At 41.7% G+C, this 22,700-nt stretch overlaps 2 protein-coding genes across 5 annotated transcripts in view; one reads left to right on the top strand and one right to left on the bottom strand.

Annotated features, from left to right (window-relative positions):
• The window catches only part of MITD1 (microtubule interacting and trafficking domain containing 1), a 45,917-nt gene extending 24,657 nt beyond the window's left edge, over positions 1 to 21,260 (top strand). Inside the window, exons 2-10 of one of the 2 annotated variants that reach the window (XM_081112786.1) lie at positions 6,447 to 6,544; positions 12,077 to 12,898; positions 16,279 to 16,380; positions 18,302 to 18,438; positions 18,520 to 18,565; positions 18,654 to 18,706; positions 19,363 to 19,478; positions 20,892 to 20,952; positions 21,048 to 21,260. In XM_081112786.1, coding sequence (XP_080968912.1) covers positions 12,748 to 12,898; positions 16,279 to 16,380; positions 18,302 to 18,438; positions 18,520 to 18,565; positions 18,654 to 18,706; positions 19,363 to 19,478; positions 20,892 to 20,952; positions 21,048 to 21,143 — 762 coding nt within the window. In that variant the 5' untranslated portion in view covers positions 6,447 to 6,544; positions 12,077 to 12,747 and the 3' untranslated portion in view covers positions 21,144 to 21,260. Of the gene's footprint in view, positions 1 to 6,446; positions 6,545 to 12,076; positions 12,899 to 16,278; positions 16,381 to 18,301; positions 18,439 to 18,519; positions 18,607 to 18,653; positions 18,707 to 19,362; positions 19,479 to 20,891; positions 20,953 to 21,047 lie in introns of those variants that run through there. The other variant, XM_081112787.1, reaches the window with a different exon arrangement.
• Positions 5,206 to 12,649, bottom strand: MRPL30 (mitochondrial ribosomal protein L30). 3 transcript variants are annotated; one of them, XM_081112789.1, is made up of 5 exons: positions 12,487 to 12,649; positions 7,722 to 7,867; positions 6,194 to 6,274; positions 5,721 to 5,867; positions 5,206 to 5,504 (listed from the first exon to the last, which is right to left on the bottom strand). In XM_081112789.1, the coding sequence occupies exons 2-5, from the start codon at positions 7,770 to 7,772 to the stop codon at positions 5,298 to 5,300; spliced, it is 486 nt and encodes a 161-aa protein (XP_080968915.1). In that variant the 5' UTR covers positions 7,773 to 7,867; positions 12,487 to 12,649; the 3' UTR covers positions 5,206 to 5,297. The 3 variants fall into 3 exon arrangements, with proteins under 3 accessions (XP_080968915.1, XP_080968914.1, XP_080968916.1); XM_081112788.1 differs by having other exon boundaries at positions 7,722 to 7,799; positions 12,487 to 12,619; XM_081112790.1 differs by having other exon boundaries at positions 7,722 to 7,838; positions 12,487 to 12,587.
• Positions 21,261 to 22,700: the final 1,440 nt, after the last annotated feature.

The following is a 22,700-nucleotide window of genomic DNA, read 5'->3' on the forward strand; positions in this document are numbered from 1 at the left end:
ACTTAGTATATTAGATTTCAAAATCCAGACACTCCATAATGACATTTAATTGAAGGAGGTATAATTAAAGAGATAGTGAATGGGAAACTCATTGAGGGAGAATTATTATTACTGTTATGTCTTTCGGTGGTGAGTGATGTGGTAACAGAAATGTTCTGTGGATCAATATTGGCACTTATTTATGAAGACAGTATCTACGGGGGTTGGCAAAAGTAGGTTTACAGTTTTTCATATGGAGAACAATACAATAATTAATAAATAATAAACTCTGTGTTTTGTGTACTCAAAAACTTTCTCATTTACTTTGAGACTTGGAAATAAGTTCTTGTGAGAAAATTAGAAGGTAGGGAAAAATATGGAATTTGATAATCTAGTTATAGGTACTTGGTTAGATTCAAGAACTGAGGTTTTTACTGGGACTTTCAATCAGTGAAATTTCTACACCTGGTGTCCATCAAGCCATTCTTTCTTTAAAAATTTATCTTTATTGTTGAAAGTATTGCAGGTGTCCCCTTTTTCTCCCCATTGAACCCTTCCAACCCAAACCCACCCCCTGCCTTAGGTCTTCACCACACCACCATCTGTGTCCATGGGTCATGCATATATGCATATACATTCTTCAGTTAAGCTCTTCCCACCCACACTTGCCTTCCCTCATGAAGTCATCTACACTAATAAAAGAGAAAAATGGTAATTGGCGTACGGCGATACCGTTTTCATTGGCTAATCAGGGCTATATGCAAATTAACTGCCAACTAAGATTGGCAGTTAACTGCCAACTAAGATTGGCAGTTAACTGCCAACAAGATGGTGGCTAATTTGCATATGTAGGCACAATGCAGGGAGGCAAAAGGGAAAGCAGGAAGAAGCCCCCTGCCACTGACAGTGATCGGAAACCCAGGGGGGAACTAAGAGCTGGGGGGCAGGGCAAAGGCCAGCCATGATCGGAGAATCAGGCGCCTTTGCCGCCCTGGCCAGTGATAGCAGGAAGTAGGGGTGGAGCCAGCGATGGGAGCTGGGCACGGTCGAAGCTGGCAGTCCCAGGAGCTAGGGGTCCCTTGCCTGGGCCTAAAGTGGAGCCCACAATCGCGGCGCCCCCCGCTGCCACTGCGGGTCCCCGCTGCCCGGGCCGGATGCCTAGGCCAGAGGCATTAGGCCTGGACAGGGGCGGAGCCTGCAACTGCGGGGAGCTGGGGGTCCCCTGTCCAAGCCTGACACCTCTGGCGGAGGCGTCAGGCCTGGGCAAGGGGCCGATCAGGCAATCGGAGGGTGATGGGGGTCAACGCCTGAGGGCTCCCAGTATGTGAGAGGGGGCAGGCTGGGCTGAGGGACACTCTCCCCCCCACACACACACCCAGTGCACGAATTTCGTGCACCAGGCCCCTAGTTCTTAATATAATGGAAGACACTCACCTTGATTTCTTTAACTTATTCTGATTTGACCCATCTCAGGCTCCAGTTGATATGTCCTGAGCCATGTTGCCTAGTTTTCTGGTCAAGCTCCTTGAGGCAAGGGTAGAGTATTCTTGCCTTTTCTCCAGTGCCCACATTGTTCTAGGCCTGTAGTAGGCACATAATGAGTAAAGAAAGTGGGTGTTGCAGTCAACTGCATTAAATACCTCTCTGCCCATTCTCCACCAGCAAGGATGTGCCAAATCCTGGGAAATTTCTGAAAGATGATTACAATAATTTTAGACACTAGCAGGAACAAAGTGGGAGTTATCTCTAAAAGAAATGAGCTAGCTGCAAGTGTCTGCCGAGAAAACTTTCCTAAATCGGGTATTGTAAGCTGACCTATGAAGTGGAGCTAATGTCTGCCCCTTAGCCTTGAGATCATGTTAGTGACTGAGTTCAAAGGGAAAGTGTTGACAGTGAACTTCCTAAGGTCCTCACAGGAGAACTCTAAAGAGTCAAGGCTTTGAATGAAGTAGGGAGTAAAAACTGGAGCTCCCTCCAATTATTGCTAAAGATATTATTAAACTGTCAAAGAAAAAATGAAGAGAGAATGGAGAATATGCATGCTTTTAGACCAATTTTTGAACGCTGGTAGATCTTTAAGGCAAATGGAATCTAGAGAAAAGTGGGTATTGCAGTACTTATATCAGAAAACAGATTTCAAGATAAAAAGGAAAAGAGAGACATTTCTTATTTCTTTATAAAAACTTTATTTTGATTGTTGAGACTATTACAAATGTCTCCAAACCAGGTTGATGAAGCCTCTGAGCCTTGCAGGAGGGGGTCCCAATGTTGCCAGGTTTTCTAAGTGAGATATTTCTCCATAAGAGTAGGGGAGGAACAGAGAATGGGGGAAGAGACTCAGTCTGAATTCTAGCCTTATTGCATAAAGGCCACATTTTTCTTTATGAGAATGTGTAATATCTAGTCTTATGAGTCTAATTCTGACACCAGCCAATTTCCCCCATTGGCAAGGCCAATAGGATTGATAATAGAAGCAGCCAAGGGAATGCTTAGCAGACTCTCCAGGCAGCACAGTTTTGCCTTGCACCAGTGCCGGAGCACACACCCATCTTGTGAGAGAGGGGACAGGGCAAAAGGGAAAGGGGACCATACATGAAGGGAGCAGAATGAGGCGGGGGGTGGGAAGGACAGGACACCCTCCATGGAGGGGGCAGAGCAGGGGGGACAGGAGGCCCTGGAAAGAGGCTGGCCAGGGGAATAGGGGACCCTCCATTGAGGGGGTAAGGGAGTGTGGATAAAAAATGGACCATACACTAAACCTGACAAGCTCAGGAGAGGACCATGGCAGGCTTTACAAACTCAGAGGCTGAAAAGAACCACATAGGATGGTCTAAAATTAAAACTTTCCTTCCCCCCCCCCCGGCTTTTAAATCTTTATTGTTTAAAGTATTACATATATCCCCCTTTTCCCCCCATTGACCTCTTCTAGCCCACCCCGCCTCTCCGCCCCAGGTCTTCATCACCCTATTGTCTGTGTCCATGGGTTATGCATATATGCATACAAGTTCTATGGTTGATCTTTCCAAACCAGTATCTTCCTTTACAAAGGTCAATCTTTACATTAACTGAGCCTATTGTCTTTTTGCATCTACAATAACATACCTTTGGAATGTCAGAGTAATTTTTTTTGATACCTCACTGCAGAGCAGAGACCACAAAACTACTCATAGTTATTGTTAACTATCCTATACCCACCAATGTAAAAGAAATATGTGTTTATTCATTTTATGCGGAGACTTTCCTGCTTTGCTTCTTCCCGCCTCCCTAATCTGTCACCAATGGATTTCATGAAACGGGCTTAGGCCCCCTCCTTTGATTACAATGAATAAAATAAGGTGCAAAACTGCTATTCTCTGGAGCATTTTCTCAATCTGTTGAGATTTTGCTTCCTGGCAATTGTCATCAGTTTGGCTCAAATAAACTCATAAAAATTCTTACAGGTTTTTCCCAGAGACTCAAGGCTTAGGAAGAAGTCCTTACCAGGTTTTGAAATGATGACAAAGGAATGCCAACCTAGGGCATCCTTGCACAGCTTGGGGATGGACAGGTAGACTTTAAGGAAGCCCCTGAGATCTCTGCCTCCAGTAGGCATACCTTTGGGTAATTCCCTTCTTTCCTGAGTGAGGGCAGGGCCTGTGCCTTGCTTCTAAGCAACGCAATACAACAATGGAAATGGAATGTATGCGACTGCATTTACACAATCACCTAATGGTGCGTCACACATCTGGCTACTTCTCCCAGGGCTGGTTTTGAAAAAGCAACTTGCCATGAAACGTTAAAGCCACAAGGAAATGAATTCTGCCACCAACCTGAGAGGCCTTGGAAGTAGACCCTTTTCCATACAGCGCTCTGACAAGACTCTGGCTTTGGCCAACACCTTTTTTGCAGCCTTGTGAGACCCTGGATAGACTACCCAGCTAAACGCAGACTTCTGACCCACAGAAAGGGTCAGATAAGAAGAAGCATGTGTTGTTTTAAGAAGCCAAGTTTGTGGTAATGTGCTACGCAGCAACAGATAACCAATGCACTAGCCTATGTCCATATCCTCCCTCTAGACTTCTCATCTTCTAGACAATTTCCATTTCTCAATATTCAACTTAACATTTAGATCCTTTTCTCTAGTTGCGGACTGCTAAGGTTAAAAATAGTTACCCAAACTTTATTATATTCTTTGGGTACAAATTAACCTATGTTCTTTTCCGTTTTAAACATTATTTCAAACGTAAAAGAAATGGCAGTAAATTAGCAGGGGCCAACTTTTATGTACACAATTGTCCTCAAACCAAATGCAGCAAGGACACCTTTTGTTTGGCATATAGGTCTCGCTTCAGTTAGACTGAGCTCTTTGACCTTCAATAATACTCACTAACTGTTGAATTAAAAATGTAATTGCCTTTATTTATTAGGGATATCTGTTCTGGCTTCATTTCAGGTGGCACTTCTGCTTGATGCCCCAAAACATAAAGACCTAGGACAGGATGGGTACTGGGACCGCAAACAATGACTGTGCCAATGTTGCCCAGCCCAAATGTTATAAGGAAGGTAAACAAAGGGTCACTAGAATTTGAAGATTCTTCACCATCATCAACAGAATGGCCCAGTACTGCCGCTCTCCTAAGAGTCTTACTTCCCCCCACCTTCCAGGTACCTGAAATAGAAAAAAAGGAAATGGAACAATTCTCTCTAAAATATTTCTCCCTTCTTTAAAAAACCATCTCAACTGTTGGTAGAGGTTTCTTAGGAATTCAAAGAACGCCAGTAAACGTTAGGCCAAATTAGATTTATAAGGAGAAAATGGTGTTTTTGGTATTACATTGAAGTATAAAATGAAGCCAAGTCCACATATGGACTTAGAGACACGGCACACAGCAGCTGCTCCAGCTGTGCCCACGGTTTGACGACTGTGGCTGAAGCTCTGGTCTCTGGCAGAACAGACGGGAGCCCTGAAGGGCAGCTCTGATTTCACCAACACACAACACAACGCTCACTCACAGGGCCATTCGCAGAACTCGTTGAATTCAGTTAAACAAGAAAACAAAAAAATTTTTTTAAGTTAATATCGATTGCTAAGGAGACATCTGAACCTAAATGTTCAAACAATGCCGTTCTTACCCATTTGCAGTGAAACTATTAGGGGCAAAGGGAGGAGAACTCAACCACGTAATAGCACTAAAACCTCCAAGCCTATAGTCAGAAAAAAATCACACCAAGTTTAGTCAGTAAAAATGACTAGCATTTAAAATATATTTTAATGAGAACACTTCTAACATCTTTAAATAAAAATGATTTGCACTTTTCAATCTGGAACAGCTCTGGCATTAGGGCTTAATTGCTTTCTGGTCCACGGGTTTTAGCTGCCACCGGACTACCAACTCCCCATTGCTCTTGAGGCAGGTGTGAGCCATGTCCTCCTCGGTGGGGAGTCCTTGTGGCAACTTCAGGGGCTTGATTCTTATCAAATGTTTAACCACTTTCAGTTTCGCGTTCACCGAAGGGATGTTCTTGTGAACTTGAGGAGTGTGTGCCTACGAATAAAGGGAAATAGTGTTAGAGATCAATTTCAAAAGCACAGGTGGTCCCATGCTTCAGTAAAATGAATGAAGGCTCATTCTGTCTAAATCAAACTTCCAAATACATTCCACTAAATAATACATTTAAACAAAAAATATTAAATATATTCCTTAAAGTTTAAAAAGTGCCAAATTTAAACCGTGCTAAAGATGACTAAAATCCTTGCATACCTTTTCTATTCCAAGCATCTTTACTACATCTTTTTCCCAATATGGACGGCCTTTTATACTTTTTATTCTGGTAACAATATGCAGTTTATGAGGGTGTTGTGGATCCCCACCATATTTTTCATGATCTTCTGGTGAAGGCTGAAACACCTAGAAAGGAAGAATCGTAAATGGTAAATTTTCAAGTTACATAGTTTATATGTACCTCCTTTTTACCCCTAAAATACCCCCCAAAAAACCCAAAACAAAACCAAAAAAAAAACCCCCAAACAACAACATAATGATCTCATCCCTAATCTATAATAATAAAAGTATAATATGCTAATTAAACTGGACAGCTGAACGACCTTCCAGATGAAGCTGGGGCTGCGAGGGCCGAGCCCCTTGCACAAATTTCGTGTATCAAGTTATTTTACCTTTCTAAAAATAACGTTTAAAAAAATAGTAACATTAAAACAAAGAATCCTTGTTCTTACTTTATCTGGAATTCTTGACTTGGTAAATTTATGACGAATCCAATCTGTACAAACGAGAGACTCCACACCTTTTGTCACCGTCTAAAATATAATATAAAACATTAGCTTTTTAGAACTGTCTAGTGCAGAAACCCATTTCAATTTTGGGGTGACAAAAGTCTGTTTTTACCTAACCTGTAATTTTATTTATTTACTTTTTAAAATGTTTTTATTGATTTTATTCATTCTTTCATTTATTTATTTTAATCCTCAGGGAAAGACAGAAATATTGGTGCGAGAGAAACAAATCAACAGTTTGCTTCCTGCACTCACCCCAACCAGGGCGGAGCCAGGGAGGAGCCTGCAACCAAGGTATGTGCCCTTGACTGGAATCGAAGTTGGGACCCTTCAGCCCTCAGGTCAATGTTCTACCCACTGAGCCAAAACTGGCTCGGGCCTAACCTGTAATTTTAAGCATTAACCTCAGCCCCTTACATGAATCTTACCACTAACATATTATAAAATAAAATAAACCACACTAATTATATATAGACTACTAGACCAGGGGTTGGCAATATTTTTCCGTAAAGGACCAGATAGTGAATATTTCTAGCTTGGAGCTATATGGTTTCCATTGCCAAGTCTCAACTCTGCCACTATAGGGCAAAAATAGCCTAAACAATATAATAAACAAATGGAGGTGGCTGTGTTCCAACAAAACTTTATTTACAAAAATAGGTGGTGGGCTGGATTTGGCCTGCAGGCTGCAGTTTGCCAACCCCTGCTCTAGACAATGTGCAATTATTCACCTTCAACAATACAATGCAAAAGAAAAGTCAAAATGAGTATCCACTTTTCTTTCTAGTCCCAACAGTATCATCCCTCCTAGTTCCTATCTCTTGTCCCGTTCCTATAATCCTCCAGTCCTGTTTCTCTCAGCCTGCAAAAGAGAAGGGCTCAGTGCCAATCCTTCATTCCAGGTAACTGCTCTCTGGATGGGCAATAATCATTCCCATCATGATCTCCCGGTACTGCAGAGATGGCACAAACAATGAGAGAAGGTGCTCTATCCTCTGAGCCAAACTGGCTGGGGCCAGACCTTATGGTTTCACAGGCCTTGGCAGACTGTTCCCCAGCCCTGATCAAGACTCTGGCCCTCGAAGCTGCACCACCACAGTTTCTAAAAAAAAGGCTTGAAGAAAATACATGACAATACAAACATGAATGGTCTCTGGGAGACTGTTTTTTCTTCTTTTCTATCTTTTTCTAATTTCCTAAGATTGAAAATGTACTCTTTTCATAATTGAAGAGGGAGAGAAAAAAAAAAAAAAACGCCTAAAATTTTAGACCTTTTGTGATTCTAAATGTTTAGGGATATAACAGCAGATAAATCATAAATAAACAAAATTAACCCTCAACCTTAAAAGATTAATATATAAAAATAGTTAAGCTTAACTTGCTCATATGTTTTGTTAATTAGAAAAGAAAAAGAAAAATTTTGCAGAAACAAACAAAGAAAAAAAGATAACTCTTGAAAATGAAAACTTACGTGTAGTCTGCCCGGGGGCCTCTGAACCACCGAGCGCAAAATCCCGGCCATGAGTGCGGTGGCCGTCCTCTGCAGAGGCTGTGCCGGGTAGAAAACAGATCTCTGAGTCAAATATGTCTTGAAAATAAACAGATTCCCCCCTCTGTCTACAAAAAAGAAACAAGTTAATTATAAACTTGACTGAAGTTTAAGAGTAAAACCTTGGTTATTTTAATACAATAAAGGCAAGAATTAAGTTATTGTAAATGTTTCATTTGGAGTTCAGCAAAACCATAGGTAGTAATTACATATGAAGCACAACCCATTTTTGCCAAATGAATTAGAGTCTCAGAGGATTCAACAAAATTGGAGCAATGGGAGTTACTAAAGCCCATCATTTAAAAAATCTTCTCCAACAATGAGGGCACAGAAAGAATGCTTTGTTATAGAATCACAAAAAATTAAAGAGCTGAAGGGACAGAAGGAATCCCAAATCCTAGCATTAGAACTGACAACCCTCTTATCCCAGAAAGTTCACCCAAGGTACTCAGCTACCCAGGAAGTATATGGTCTAGAACTCAATTCCATTAATACCTAGTCCAATGCGTTTTCACTAAATCGTAACACCTTTATGTTAAAAGGTAAAGCAGAACTCTCTTTTCTGTCTAGTTGTGCTTTTTAAACTATTTTTTTTTAACAAACACACATTGTTTCCATGACTTAAATAAGTCATGTTTACTTAGACACATAACAATTATAGCTCACTATACTGATATATAGTGAAAGCTGAGAGATAAGGTGCATGACTTTGGACCTCAATCAATACAATACAGCATTAACAGTTTCTAGCTGAAATCACCCACTGTTTGCTAGCTGGTTGTTTATATACATACTAGAGGCCCAGTGTACGAAATTCGTGCACTCGGAAAGGAGGTGTCTCTCAGCCCTCTCGCAGTCCGGGAGCCCTTGGGGGATGTTTAACTGACGGCTTAGGCCTGCTCCCCCCTGCACTCGCCAGCTGTGAGCCAGCTTCTGGCCGAGTGGCTCTCCCCCGTGGGAGAGCACTGACCACCAGGGGATAGCTCCTGCGTTGAGCGTCCGCACCCTGGTAGTCAGTGTGTGTCATAGTGACGGGTTGTTCCGCCGTTCGGTTGATTTGCATATTAGCCTTTTATTATATAGGATTTGAATCGAGGCTTCCTTAGAAGAGATGCTTACTTAGTCCTGTGGCCCTCCAATCAAATAAATAATGCTAAATTATTTTCTCTACCATACTTCTGCCTTCCAAGTTAAACATTACATACTAACCCAACTCAATTAGCTTCACACTTAGTTAAATCTTTTTCTTATCACAATTCAACACAAACCTCCTAACTGGCCTTCCTGTTTTCATTCCATTCTTCCTGTCTTTCCTCCATAGTAGCAATCACCTCATTAAAACCTAAATCAGCTCATGTCAACTCCTCTGCTCAAAACCTTCAGAAGAGCCAGGTTGGTCACTGTTGGAGAAGGGCACACATAAGAAAGGGAAGCTAGAATGATCCCTATGGTCCAATGATACAGGATTAGAGTTGGAACTCATGTTCAGCTCAATATAGGTATAAATGGATATAGACACAATTCTATACATGGATGTAACATAGTTTAACTTTGTTAGCTCAGAGGACCTAATAGCAATGGCATCCCAGTGAAAATGAGCATGCCCAGTGCCTAGATCAGTGATGGCGAACCTTTTGAGCTCGGCGTGTCAACATTTTGAAAAACTCTAACTTAACTCTGGTGCCGTGTCACATATAGAAATTTTTTGATATTTGCAACCATAGTAAAACAAAGACATATTTTTGATATTTATTTTATATATTTAAATGCCATTTAACAAAGAAAAATCAACCCAAAAAATGAGTTCGCGTGTCACCTCTGACACACGTGTCATAGGTTTGCCATCACTGGCCTAGATCATAGTTTCTAGTAGAATTCTCTAAGGAAAGGAACCAGAGCTCCTTGGATAAATAGCTGATACATGACTGCAGCAGGGGATATACAAAGGTGAGTGTGGGACATCTTGTAGTGCTAGAAAGGACCATTCAAAAAATCAAAATGATAAAGTATGTCAAAGGGACATAGGGGCCCACTGAAGGAGCTCCCAATGGCTAAAGCTGGAATAATATGAGCAACAAAATAAGTAATGAAGTATTGGCTTATAATCCAAACCATAAAATAACCATGAGTTGTGGGGAAGGCCTGGGTGGGGGGGTGGGGGGGGGGTGGGAGCAGGCCAGAAGGGGTCAATGGGGAAAGAAGGGACATATGTAATACTTTTAACAATAAAAATTAAAAAAAAAATAACTATGAGTCCATACTGACGTAATTAAGTGAATAAATTAAATTAATGACAGAGAAAAAACACATATCTTCCTTACAGAAGAATTCCAAATAGTTTATGTAGCTATTCCCTCCTCAAAGAGGCTGAGCAAAACCACTCGCTCCTGAAGTGAGGGCAGTGCTCAGTGACCTGTTCCCAGAGGACAGTATAGAAAAGGGGGAAATAACACTACACTAGAGAAACCTGACCAACAGGATGTCAGCTAGAAAGATTAACATCAACTGTAATAGCAGTCAAGTTCATAGCATGTACCCTTGATATGATGGAATGCGACTTGCACTTCACCTCTGCAGTCTTCTTCCCAGAACCCCATAACACCACTCTTATGGGAGAAACATCAAACTCCAATTGAGAGACATTGTACAAAACACCTGGCTGCCCCCAAATTGTCAAGGTCATCATAAACAGGAAGGTCTGAGAAACTGTCATAGTTACGAGGAGCCTAAGGAGACAAGATGACTAAATGTAGTGACATAGTATCTTGGGTGGGATTCTGGAACAGGAAAAGGACGTCAGGTACAATCTAAAAAAATCTAAATGAAATATCACCTTTAGTTAATAATCTATCAATATTGGTTCATCGATTACACTAATGTAAGCTGTTAAAAGGGGAGACTAGGCCTGGAGTATGTAGAATCTCTGTGCTAGCTTCACAAGTTTCTAAAATCTGAAACTATTCTAAAATTATTTATTAAAAAATGAAAAACCTCCAACGCCTGTCCATTTCCATTGGAGTGATAGCCAGTCCTCACACTCCCTCCCCCACCCCTTACACTTACTGGCCAATTACTCTCCTGCTCCATCGTTAAACATATCGGTCCCCTTGTTGGTTCTAAACTTGCCAGGCAGGCATTCTCCCTCGTAATGGCTGTTCCTGCTCCTGTTGTTCATATGGTTAATTCTCTGACTTTTTTCAATTTTTGGCTCAAATCTCATCTTCTCAATGAGGTCTGCTCTGATTCCATTATTTAACATTTTGACCCACGCCACAATTGCCAAGTCCCCTCATTCGATCCCTCGTCCTCTCTTCTTCCCATAGCACTTATCTTCTAACTTAATTCAATTATGTGTTAGGTTTGTGGTTTATTGCCTATCTCCACCCAATAGCATGTTAGTTCCACCAAGACAGGATTTTAAAATTTTGTTTTGTTTTTGGTCTGTTCTGATATATCCCAAGCATCCACCTAAAGCAGCGCCTGCCATGTAACAGGCAATCAATTAAATTTCACTCAATGAATGAAGTTTAAGTTAACAGACTTCAGAAGGTGTGATAGTCAAAAGCTCTAAGTTTTAATAAAGGTTGTCTTTCATAACTCTAGGACCTTGAAACAATGATAATACCTTCTACTTTACAATAACTTTTCTTTCGTTTTTATCCAAAGGGTTTCTATTTTATTATTATTTTTTCCTTTTTATTGAATGTATTGGGGTGGCACTGGTTAACAAAATTACACAGGTTTCAGGCGCACAGTTCCACAACACATCATCTGTACACTGTACTGTGTTCACCACCTCAAATAATAACCTGTCCCTTGCACTAATGCAAAAGTAGGAAAATACATGCATCACGAGATAAGTATAATCCCATTTTCAAAAAAAAGAAAAAAAATGTCTGTGAATGTGTGGGAGGCTATCAGAAACACGTTAACATACCCTTGGGGGGTGGGCAGGCTACTAGGGCAAGTTTTCCTCTTCCTCCTGTCATGTCCAATAGATTGTTATTGCTGCTCTTGTACAATGACCATGCATATAACTATTTATTTTTAAAAACACAACAAACTATTTCCTTTCCTAAAGAGACATCTATGTAATGATAACGGCAAAGAGCGTCTCTGAATTCCTAAAGCCCAACAAGCGCTAGGCAGGCCTCCTACGTGCCTTTTGGCAAAAAATACGCAGCACAAGCAGCTTTGGGTACGTGGCCACCAAACCACGGTTGCAAAATCACAGCTTTTAGTAAAATGACGAATCGTTTATCTGCTCATTTCGGCAGGCTCGCCTTCTAAAATGCAGCATTTAAAACATCAGGCAGGTTCGCATCTGCGTTAACAAAAAATTAAGCTACACGGAATGCCCACTTGGCAGGCCAGCGTCATGCATGAGGCAGAAGCACCGAAAATGCGAAACCGCGCGGGAGGCCCCTTCCCCAGCCGCGCAGCCCAGGCGGCCCGACCCCGGCGCTTCCCGAACCCGGGTTCGCGTCCCGGAACCCCTCCCACGGGGGCGCGATCGCGGCGGCCGCCGGCTTTCCGGACGCCAAAGGGACCGCGTCCGGCCAGGGCACGCCTCGATCCCGCGACCCGCCGACGCAAACGGGGGAAATCAACCCGCGTCTACACAGGGCTCCCAGCTGGGGACGCCCGGCAAAACCGCCGCACTTGGGGCCACGCATCCCCCACTCACCTACGGGCCCTAAAGGCTGCGAAGCCCCAACTTGCCCGCCGACAGGAAGCTGAACAGACACCACCGAGTGCTCCCCTCAAACCCGGCCGCCACAGTCCGGGCAAAATGCTGCCCTTTTAAAGTTCCGGCCGACTCCCTTCCACGCCAGGGCCACCCGGAGCGCGAGCAGGCGGGTGTCTGTGTCAGGTGACCGCCTCCCGGAAGCGCCGCGGACCCCGCCCTCTTGGACTGGGTGGGAAGCTGAGCGGGGTTCCCAGGATCATGGCCAAACCCGGGACGGGGCTGGACCCCGGCGGCGTAGCTGCCGCCACTGTGCTAAAGCGGGCGGTGGAGCTGGACGCCGAGTCCCGGTACCCGCAGGCGCTGGTGTGTTACCAGGAGGGCATCGACCTGCTGCTGCAGGTTCTCAAAGGTGAGCCCGGAGCCCTGGGGGGGTAGGGGAGGGGGCAGGGGGGTGGGAGGTGTCGGGAGGGAGGGAGGGGTGCAGAGAGGGAGATAGAGAAAAGGGCAGCGTCCCGCAGTGTCGGGCGGAGTGTGAGTTCATGATTCCTGGGCACCGCGAGGAAGCAGCCAGATGCAGAAGGTGGCACATTTTACTGGTCAAATGGTCTGATTCCTTTTGTATATTTAATAGGTGGATATCAGCAAGAAAAGGGGGATATTGCTATAGAATTTTAAGAGACATAACCAAATATAAGTCATATGCCCTTATAGGACTTGTGTTTGAACGAACTATAGGAGATCATTTTGGAAAGTTAGAATATGGATTTGGCAATATTAAAATCATTAGCTCTGTTAGGCAGTAGGTTTTCTTAGAAAACTTTTTGAACACTTTTTTAATTTTTAGAGACGCAGACCGAAGTATTCCCGGAAGAAACACTGAAACACATGTGGCAAAACGCTAATAATTTTTAAATCTAGGTGTTGGGGAATAAGGCTGTTCCTGACACTGTTACTCTTACTTTCTGTTTAGGAGTTTCATTAAAAGTAAACAAAAATAAAATCACATGGTGGTAGAAGAAAACATTTTGTTTTTCCGTAAGAATGAGATGTACTGATATTTGGTGTGAGAAATGCTAAATTGTGGGTGTGGACGGTGAGACGTTGTTACATAAAGTTTGGGTTCAGTGTTGTGAAGTACCCAAAACCCTAACACCAGCACAATCTCTGGTACATAGTAGATGCCCAGTAATTGTTTTAAGTTAAGACCAGCCCTTGCTTCCCTCACCCTGGAGCTCCCAGTCTGGCCTCCCTGCCACACCCCCTTGCCTTTTAGCCTGTTTATAATGTTACTAGAGGTCCGGTGCACGGATTTGTGCACTGGTGGGGTCCCTTGGCTTGGCCTACGCCCTCTCACAATCCAGGACCCCTCAGGGGATGTCAGACTGCCAGTTTCGGTCCAATCCCTGCAGGCCAGGCTGAGGGAACCCCACGGGAGTATGAATCCGTGCACCGGGGCCTCTAGTATGCATATAAGATCTTTGGTTAATCTCTTCCCGCCCTCCCCTGCCCTCCTTCCTTCTGAGATTCATCAGTCTGTTCCATGTTTCCATGCCTGTGCATTGAGCGTCTGCCCCCAGGATCCATGTAATGGTAAGGAGGATGGTAACAATAAGAGTATTAGCACTGATGAGTGCCGAGTGCCAGGCACTGTGCAGTACACATTCAAGGCATGATCTCATTTCATTCTAACATTTGCCCTATGAAGGAGGTGATGTTATCCTCATTTTATAGCAAAAAAAGTTTGCCTTCCAGTTCTACTACTATTGATAGAGTCGCATTTGGAAGGGAAGGTTTTAAAGCAGTGGTTCTCCACCTTCTGGCCCTTTAAATACAGTTCCTCATGTTGTGACCCAACCATAAAGTTATTTTCGTGGCTACTTCATCACTGTCATGTTGCTACTGTTAAGAATCGTAATGTAAATACCTGATCTGCAGGATGGTCTTAGGTGACCCGTATTAAAGGGTCGTTCGACTGCCAAAGGGGTCGCGACCCACAGTTTGAGAACCGCTGCTTTGATGACTGTGGTGTACTGACTCCCAAAAAGAGAGATGGTGTACAGTGTTGGTCAGGCGGAGCACTGCTCAAGTCCTGGCGCTTTGGGAGTCTGAAGCAGGAGACTCACAGGAGAGCTGCTGCAGTGTGCTCCACTGAGCCTGCAGAGGTTCCAGAGACCCTGACATGATCTTACAGGTTAAGGTACAGACGGAAAATAACTCCAAAACAGGGAGTAAGTGCCAGGAGCGAGCTATGGCCGAGTACAGGAAGGATTTAAAGTGAAAGGTCATTTGGGGGTGAAAAAGTAGATGTGGCTTTTTATATAGGGCCTTTGGAGGATTAGCGGAATTTCAGAAACCAGACATTCAGTTAGTAGTGTTCAAATTCTCTCTGTACTGTTTAACCAAATAAGCGGTCCACTTTGTTTCCACCATATGTCTATAGAGGAAGAGTGAGAAGTAAAGATGAAAGGTAGGTTGGGTCTTGGAGCACACTGGACGGCCTTGACTGCTAGAGATTTTACTCATTGCATAGACAAGGAGAAACCATTTAAAGTTTTTACAAAGCAGCGCTGTAATTAAAGTTGCCTCTCAGGGCTTGTCTCTCTTAGGACCGTCGATGGAGGCTAAAATTAATAGGTTAAAGAGTGATGAAAAACAGGATGCCTTTCCTCAAGATAACAAAGGAGAAAATAGTGATTTTATGGTGGAGAGATTTTGTGAACTCCGCCATAACCAAGTGACCAGAGTTTACATTGACGTCATGTGCCCACTGAGAAGGGTGCAACACCTCTGTGATTTTTCTGGCCAATAAAGCATAACTCTAATCATGAGAAAACATCAACAGCCAAAAATGAGAGACATTCTACAAAACAACTGGCCACTACTCTTCCTAAATGTCAAGGTCATAAAAGGCAGAGTCTAAGGAATTATTGCAAATTGGAGTACACAAAGGAAGAGACATGACAACTAAATGCTATGTGGGATCCTGGACTAGAAAACAACCTTTCTTTTGTGGAAAAATTGGAGAAATAGGTTTATAGATGAGCTAATAGTGTTGAATCAATGTTAATTTCCTGACTCTGATCATTGTACTATGTATATGTGATGTGTTAATCTTAGGGGAATCTGAGTGAAGGGAGTATACCATCTTTGCAACTTTCCAAAAATATAAAATTAATTCAAAATAAGATGTTTTAAAAACGAAGATTTTAAGAATGAAATTGTCATGGGAAATATAAGCAATATCAAAAGGAAGGAAAGAACCAGAAGTGAAGTGGTTAAGGATTGGGTTTGGGCGATGGGATTTTGGGGTAAGATTTTATAGATAAAGTATATTCAAAGTTACCTTACATTTCGGGGTGGCTAGGAAAATGATTGAGCATCACCTGTAACGGAGAAGTCTGGAAGAGAAGCTGGTTTTGTGGGAGAAAGATAGATACTGTATTGTTAGCTCTGTTTTTTATTATTGTGATGCTAAGATTTCAAACTTGTGGGTGATTAGGGCAAAATAGCGCTCAGACCCGGTTTGACATGTAAGAAGCCAGCTCTGTTGCCTCACCAGATTTGGTGTGTCCAGCAGTGAGACCCAGTGCAGGAGGGCCCACTCCTAAGGAAAACTGCCTCAGGTGCTTCATGCACCGCTGATCAAGTCAAATTTGTGTCTTTGCGGACCGAGGCACACCTTGCTATGGGATAGGAAATGTGCGGGAGGCTTGGGAAGCTGGGAAATAATGCCTGCACTACATAGAAAAACCGTTTCGAAACTTGGGGCTATATTTGTTTAATTTGTAGGCACCAAAGATGATACAAAGAAATGTAATCTCAGGAAAAAAATTTCCGACTACATGGATAGAGCAGAAAACATAAAGAAGTACTTGGATCAAGAAAAAGAAGGTAAAGAGACTGTGTTAGAGAATGTGTTCGTACATTATTGCCAAAGCCCCTTTCTTTCATTTTATTATTGTTTTAAGTATTACATATGTCTCCTTTTTCCCCGATTGCCCCCCCTCATTCCTACCCCTCTCCCCAAAAGCCCATTTCACCCTGTGTTTCTGGCCCTCCCGTTGGAGCTCAGTGGAGTGGACCCGTTTACTCTGCATTTCTGCTCCCCTGTACAGAAGCTATTCTTAACCTTTCTGGGGGCTGGGTGGGGAGTGAGGTGGTAGTCAGACACCCTCTTGAGAATCTGATGAAAGCTATAAAGACTGCAGACCTTTGCCTGCTGTTCTAAGGAATTCACAGATCCCCATTAAGCTTATGTGTGGACCCAGTTTAAATTAACACTACAGAGGAATACTGAATATGAATCCTATGTATTTCTCTTCATAATATGACCAAAATACTAAAATATCTAAAGAAACTCCTGGGACGTCTTTGGAGTTTTTTTAAAAAAAATACATTTTATTGATTTTTTTACAGAGAGGAAGGGAGAGGGATAGAGAGTTAGAAACATCGATGAGAGAGAAACATGGATCAGCTGCTTCCTGAACACCCCCTACTGGGGATGTGCCCGCAACCCAGGTATATGCCCTTGACTGGAATCGAACCTGGGACCCTTCAGTCCACAGGCCGACGCTCTACCCACTGAGCCAAACTGGTTAGGGCTGTCTTTGGAGTTTTGTTGTAAAACAGAACATTTCAGATTAGAGGTGCTGTAGTATTGTTCCCTATTTATTATTAGTTCTCTCCTCATGAGCATTCTAGTTTACAACCATAAATATAAATCTTAAAGATCTTTGATAACTTATTTAATAATTATTCAACGTTAATGAATCCTACTGACCCTCTGGCACCCTAGTCTTTGGCTTGGGTTATTGAGAAGTACAATCAATTTCTGTTTAAAACACTCCCATACAAGTTCTAATAAAGACTCCTGAACTTCATATTATATTGCATTTATGTATTTAAACGCACTTTAGCTATTAAATTGCAGGACATAAAAGACTTAAATCTAGCCCTGACTGGTTTGGCTCAATGGATAGAGCGTCCGCCTGCAAACTGAAGGGTCCCAGGTTCGATTCCAGTCAAGGGCATGTACCTTGGTTGCGGGCATATCCCCAGTATGGAGTTTGCAGGAGGCAGCTGATCCATGTTTCTCTCTCATCGATGTTTCTAACTCTCTATCCTTCTCCCTTTTTCTCTGTAAAAAATCAATAAAATATATATATATATATATATATATATATATATATATATATTTTAAATATATTTTATTGATTTTTTACAGAGAGGAAAGGAGAGAGATAGTCAGAAACATCGATGGGAGAGAAACATCGATCAGCTGCCTCCTGCACATCTCCCACCAGGGATGTGCCTGCAACCCAGGTACATGCCCTTGACCGGAATCGAACCCGGGACCTCTCAGTCCGCAGGCCGATGCTCTATCCACTGAGCCAAACTGGCTTTGGCAATAAAATATTTTTTTTTTTAAAGACTTAAATCTAAAGAGAAGGACCAGATAGCCACTGCAGTTCTACTTATGGTGACAAGAATATCAGATATTGTTATGCATACAGTCTTCTCTTGAATAAAATGCCTGGTTCCTAGGAATCAGCTCAAGAACCTGTTCCGAGAAATCTCTGGACCTCTGTAAAGGCAGGAGTCACTTGTGGATGGTTTGCCTTATTTACCTCTGTATGTGTAGCATCCTGCCACGTGCCTGGTATACACCAGGGATTAGACGACGTTTACTGAGTGGAGGAGTTAAAAAAATTAAATTGTATCTGATCCTGATGAATCACTATATATAAATGTAATAAGTATAAAAATAAAATAAGTTGTCACTAGTTTTTATAGTAAAGCTTATGTTTTGTAGATGGAAAGTATCACAAGCAAATTAAAATAGAGGAGAATGCAACAGGATTCAGTTATGAGTCGCTTTTTCAAGAATACCTTAATGAGACAGTGAGAGAAGTTTGGATAGAAGACCCTTATATTAGGCATACTCATCAGGTAAGTGTAACCCACTAACATGTGATGGAATGTTATTTAAAATGTGCAAGGTACTAGTAACCCATCCTAAATGTTTTTCAGCTGTATAACTTCCTTCGATTTTGTGAGATGCTTATCAAGAAACCATGTAAAGTACAAACCATTCACCTTCTGACCTCCCTGGATGAAGTAGGTATCTGAAGGCATTTACTCTTTCTTAACTTCATTTTATTCAGTCACAAGATTCAGTTCAAGCAAGGAAAACCTGGACATAATGCTTCAGCTAGAGGTATTTCCTTGGGGCGAATTTATTTTCTAACGATGGGCATAAAACACCTTGAGAAAATGCTGTTGATTTTAGTGTCTTGTACCTTGCAATTGGTCAGCTTGCTAAACTTGATTTAAATAGTTTGTCAGTTTAGTCTCTTGCATGTTCTAAGAGACAGTCACACTGACTACACTGTTGACAATTTTGTGTGTGTGTTTTTCCCTACTAGTTGTCACGTGTATCTCTTTTTCTTGATTGATTGCATTGGCATTCTGGGGAATCATAGCATGATAGTGGGCATCTCTCTCTTGATTTTGACTTAACATAGGAATGTTTCTAAATAATTCAGATTTCTAGGATTAATTTGAAAACAAGCCAGTTCCATCTAAATAACTAAACAGCATTACTATAAATACATTTTAGGAGATAGGACAGAGTTATGTCCACATTAGAAAAAAACAATTCTTCTGATAAAAACAATTGCTCATAAACTACATCATATTCTTTGCTGGCTTCATTGAGATTAATAGACATTGAAACTAGTATAGAATTTTTCCATTTTATTTTATTTTTTAATCTTTCCATTTTAATTCACCTATGATACACATTGCATAGCTCAGGGATAATTTAAAATATTAATAACTGAGTCAGAAAATGATATTTTTTCCTATTAATAGGGCTTTGGGAAAGCACAGCAAATTAGTGGCCTGGAAGAAATAAAAGCATCACTTAGGAATCATGGAGTGCTGTTGGAATTAGAATATTCTTCTTCCATACATGACCGAGAAATTAGGTTAGTATATAGTAATATTTTAACTTTTATGCAGTTGAAAAATACTATTTTTATTTTTCTTAAGTTGTATATAATTGCACATAAATATTCCATTTAAATATTGAACTTTTTAAATAAAGCTCAGTTCTAGTATCTTTTCACTTTTGAAGAAAAAAGTCTGGCTTATTTTGTCCTGTATGTGTTTAGTATTTCCTGATGCAATAAAATTTGCATGTTCTATGTCATGTAAGAAGAGGAAGTACTTTTCTCTTCTTACATGACAATTATACATATTGTGTTATGGTATTGAGAGAATTTATTTCCCTTTGTGTCATACTGATATTTAATGTGGCTTTACTTCTTACACTTTATAAAATATTTTAGTAGGCATGAAAGTATACTATGTCCATAAAGAAACAGTATATGTAGTTTTTTAGTGGTATGTTCCCTGTGTTTAGTACAGTGTCTTTCATATGTTTGGTAGAGGCCCAGTGCACAAATTCATGTGAAGGTGGGGTCTGGGTGCCCCGCCCTGGTGGGGTTTTGGGGGCTGATCAGGGGCTAGGTGAGGGGGGGGCGGCGGCTGATCAGGGCCTGGATCAGGCTGGTTGGCTGCCGCAGTGCGCATCATAGCCACCAGTCGTTCTGGTCGTTCTGCCATTCCAGTCACTGGGCTTTGATATATATAGATAGCAACGGCACCCCCAATCTTAGGAAAAACTTAAGCACAACCTAAATGCAAAACCGATGACAATGCAGCTGCTGTGGTTGAAGCTGACAGAGGTCAGGATCCACAGCTCTTCCTGCTTATGTTCCCATCCCTAGGTAGGAAACCCCTGAACCACCACCACAACCTGCCTGAGTATACTTTGAAACCAGGTGTTGGCAGAACAGGAAAGTTTTATCAGCAGCAAGCTGAAATTCAAGAGTAAGTTTTTTATCCTCACCCAAGGATATGTTTGTTGATTTTAGAGAGAGGAAGGGGGAGAGAGAGAAAGAGAGACAGAGAAAAAGACAGAAAGAGAAAGAAACATTGATGTGAGAGAGAAACATCAATCATTTGCATCTTTTACATGCCCCGACCAGGGATCTTACCTGAAACCTAGGTATGGGCCCTGACCAGAAGTCAAACGCACAACCTTTTGGTGTATGGGATGATGCTCCAACTGAGCCACCTGGCCAGGGCTCAAGAGTAAGTTTTAATGTAATTATTAAACTCTTTTATCACTTAATCAAATCAACCCATGGTTTCTCTGAATGTTTTATTTCATTGTAGACACAGCCCATGAGTTACCCCAGGTTTGGTTCAACTCATGCTACTGGAGGAAATGGTTTTCTTTTAGGGGGAGATTCGCTGACACTTCATACCCTACAGCTTTGATAATTGTCTGGCATAACTTTCTGGAATATTATACTATATACTTATTTCAATAGGTTCAACAATGGATGGATGATTAAGATTGGAAGGGGACTGGATTATTTTAAGAAACCACAGGTAGGATATAGCCTTATGGGTAGGTAGCACTCTTTTTGTATCATTTTAGCATGGTTTTGGTTCTTTGTTAAAAAATTCTTTTCTTCTCTTCTTAGGGTCGTTTTTCCCTTGGATATTGTGATTTTGATTTAAGACCATGTCATGAAACAACAGTGGACATTTTTCATAACAGGCACACGAAAAAAATATGATGGGCAGTAGCTTAATTTACAGTGTATATTTCTATTTTAAGTGAATATTAGATTTTTTTATACTTTGGACAGATTATTCCTATAAAATGTGAATTTAATAATAAACTTGTACATTCCTACTAATTTATGGATTCATTATTCAGTTGTGACCAATCTTAAATATCTTTGTAAATACATTACTTAGATTTACAGTGTTTTAAGTCGTTTTTTCTACTACTTGGGTGTTGGAGAGTGAATCAACAAATAATGAGTACCTGTCATAAAGATGAACTGGATGTTATATTGCCCCTGGGAATTTAGAGTCCAGGAGGAAAAAATATGGATAAGAGTAGTCTTAAGAGACAGATGGGCTTGTGGGTTTAATATCCAGGAAAAAAGTACAATGCTAATTTTGTTAAAATTAAATGTCTTTGGCAGACACTCACCAATATTTACTTATCCACCATTACCTAACTCCATAAAGGCAAATCCACTTATTTAGTTATCCAGATACATTTTGCAGCTCAGTCAACCTTGGCTGGCACATTTATAAAGATTTGCAATTTAGAATCAATTGTTCTGGGTAAGCTCTTCCATCAAGATGCCAGTTGACTGGTTGGGAACAAAGACTAGGTTGTATGGCCCTAGCTGGTTTGGCTCAGTGGATAGAGTATTGGCCTGTGGACTGAAAGGTCCTGGTTTTGATTCTGGTCAAAGGCAGATGCCCAGGTTGTGGGCTCTATCCCCAGTGGGGGGCATGCACGAGGCAGCCAATCAATGATTCTCATCATTGATTCTCTCTCCTTTCCTCTCTGAAATCAATAAAAATATAAATATTTTAAAAAGCATCCTCTTTAAAAAAAAGAAAAAGATTAGGTTATATGGAGTTAGACTAGGAGAGTGGGTACAGGTAGAAGCAATGGGCAGTCCAGAAGCTTACTAGTAAAGACTAAGTTAACCCAGAGTCTACAGAGAGAAATAGAAGTACTGGTGCTAAAGAGTGCTCATATAAACATCACATCAGGAGAAAAACTGAAGATTATATTCAAAATTAGTGTGGAAGACCACAGCCAGGTGGGAGGAGCCATGGTACTAAGGTTGAGCATAGTAGCCCTGGGTGTCTTTAGACACCAGGTTTGCTTTACCTTTGTGAGCCAGCAGGCACATGATTGAGTTGGCATAAAAGAACAAGGAGGGGTTCCAGAAAAGTTCCTGATGTTCTTTGATGTTTTCAGGTTCAGGTGCTGATAATGCTGAACCTGAAAATGCTCAAATTAGTTTTGCCCAACTTTATTATGTGTCACTGGTGAAGGGGTTCTTGTACCCCCTCTTCTCCCAAGATGGAAATCAAGAGAGGAGGTGAAACATTCCAAAAAAGAGGTTTACTGAAAACAAGGTGGAGGGAAAGGGGAGAGGGAGGGAGCTTGATGCGTCAAGGAAGCACACACTAATGAGGAAGGTGGCTTGCTGAACTGCTGTTGGGGTCTGGCTTATATAGGGCTTGGTTCTTCATTCAGGCACAGTTCCCAGTTATTTATGCATTCATTGGTCGATTCTTGTATGTTCCCTGGCCAGGGA

The sequence above is a fragment of the Myotis nattereri genome (genome assembly GCF_964212035.1).
Source record: "Myotis nattereri genome assembly, chromosome: 18".
Classification (NCBI taxonomy): domain Eukaryota; kingdom Metazoa; phylum Chordata; class Mammalia; order Chiroptera; family Vespertilionidae; genus Myotis; species Myotis nattereri.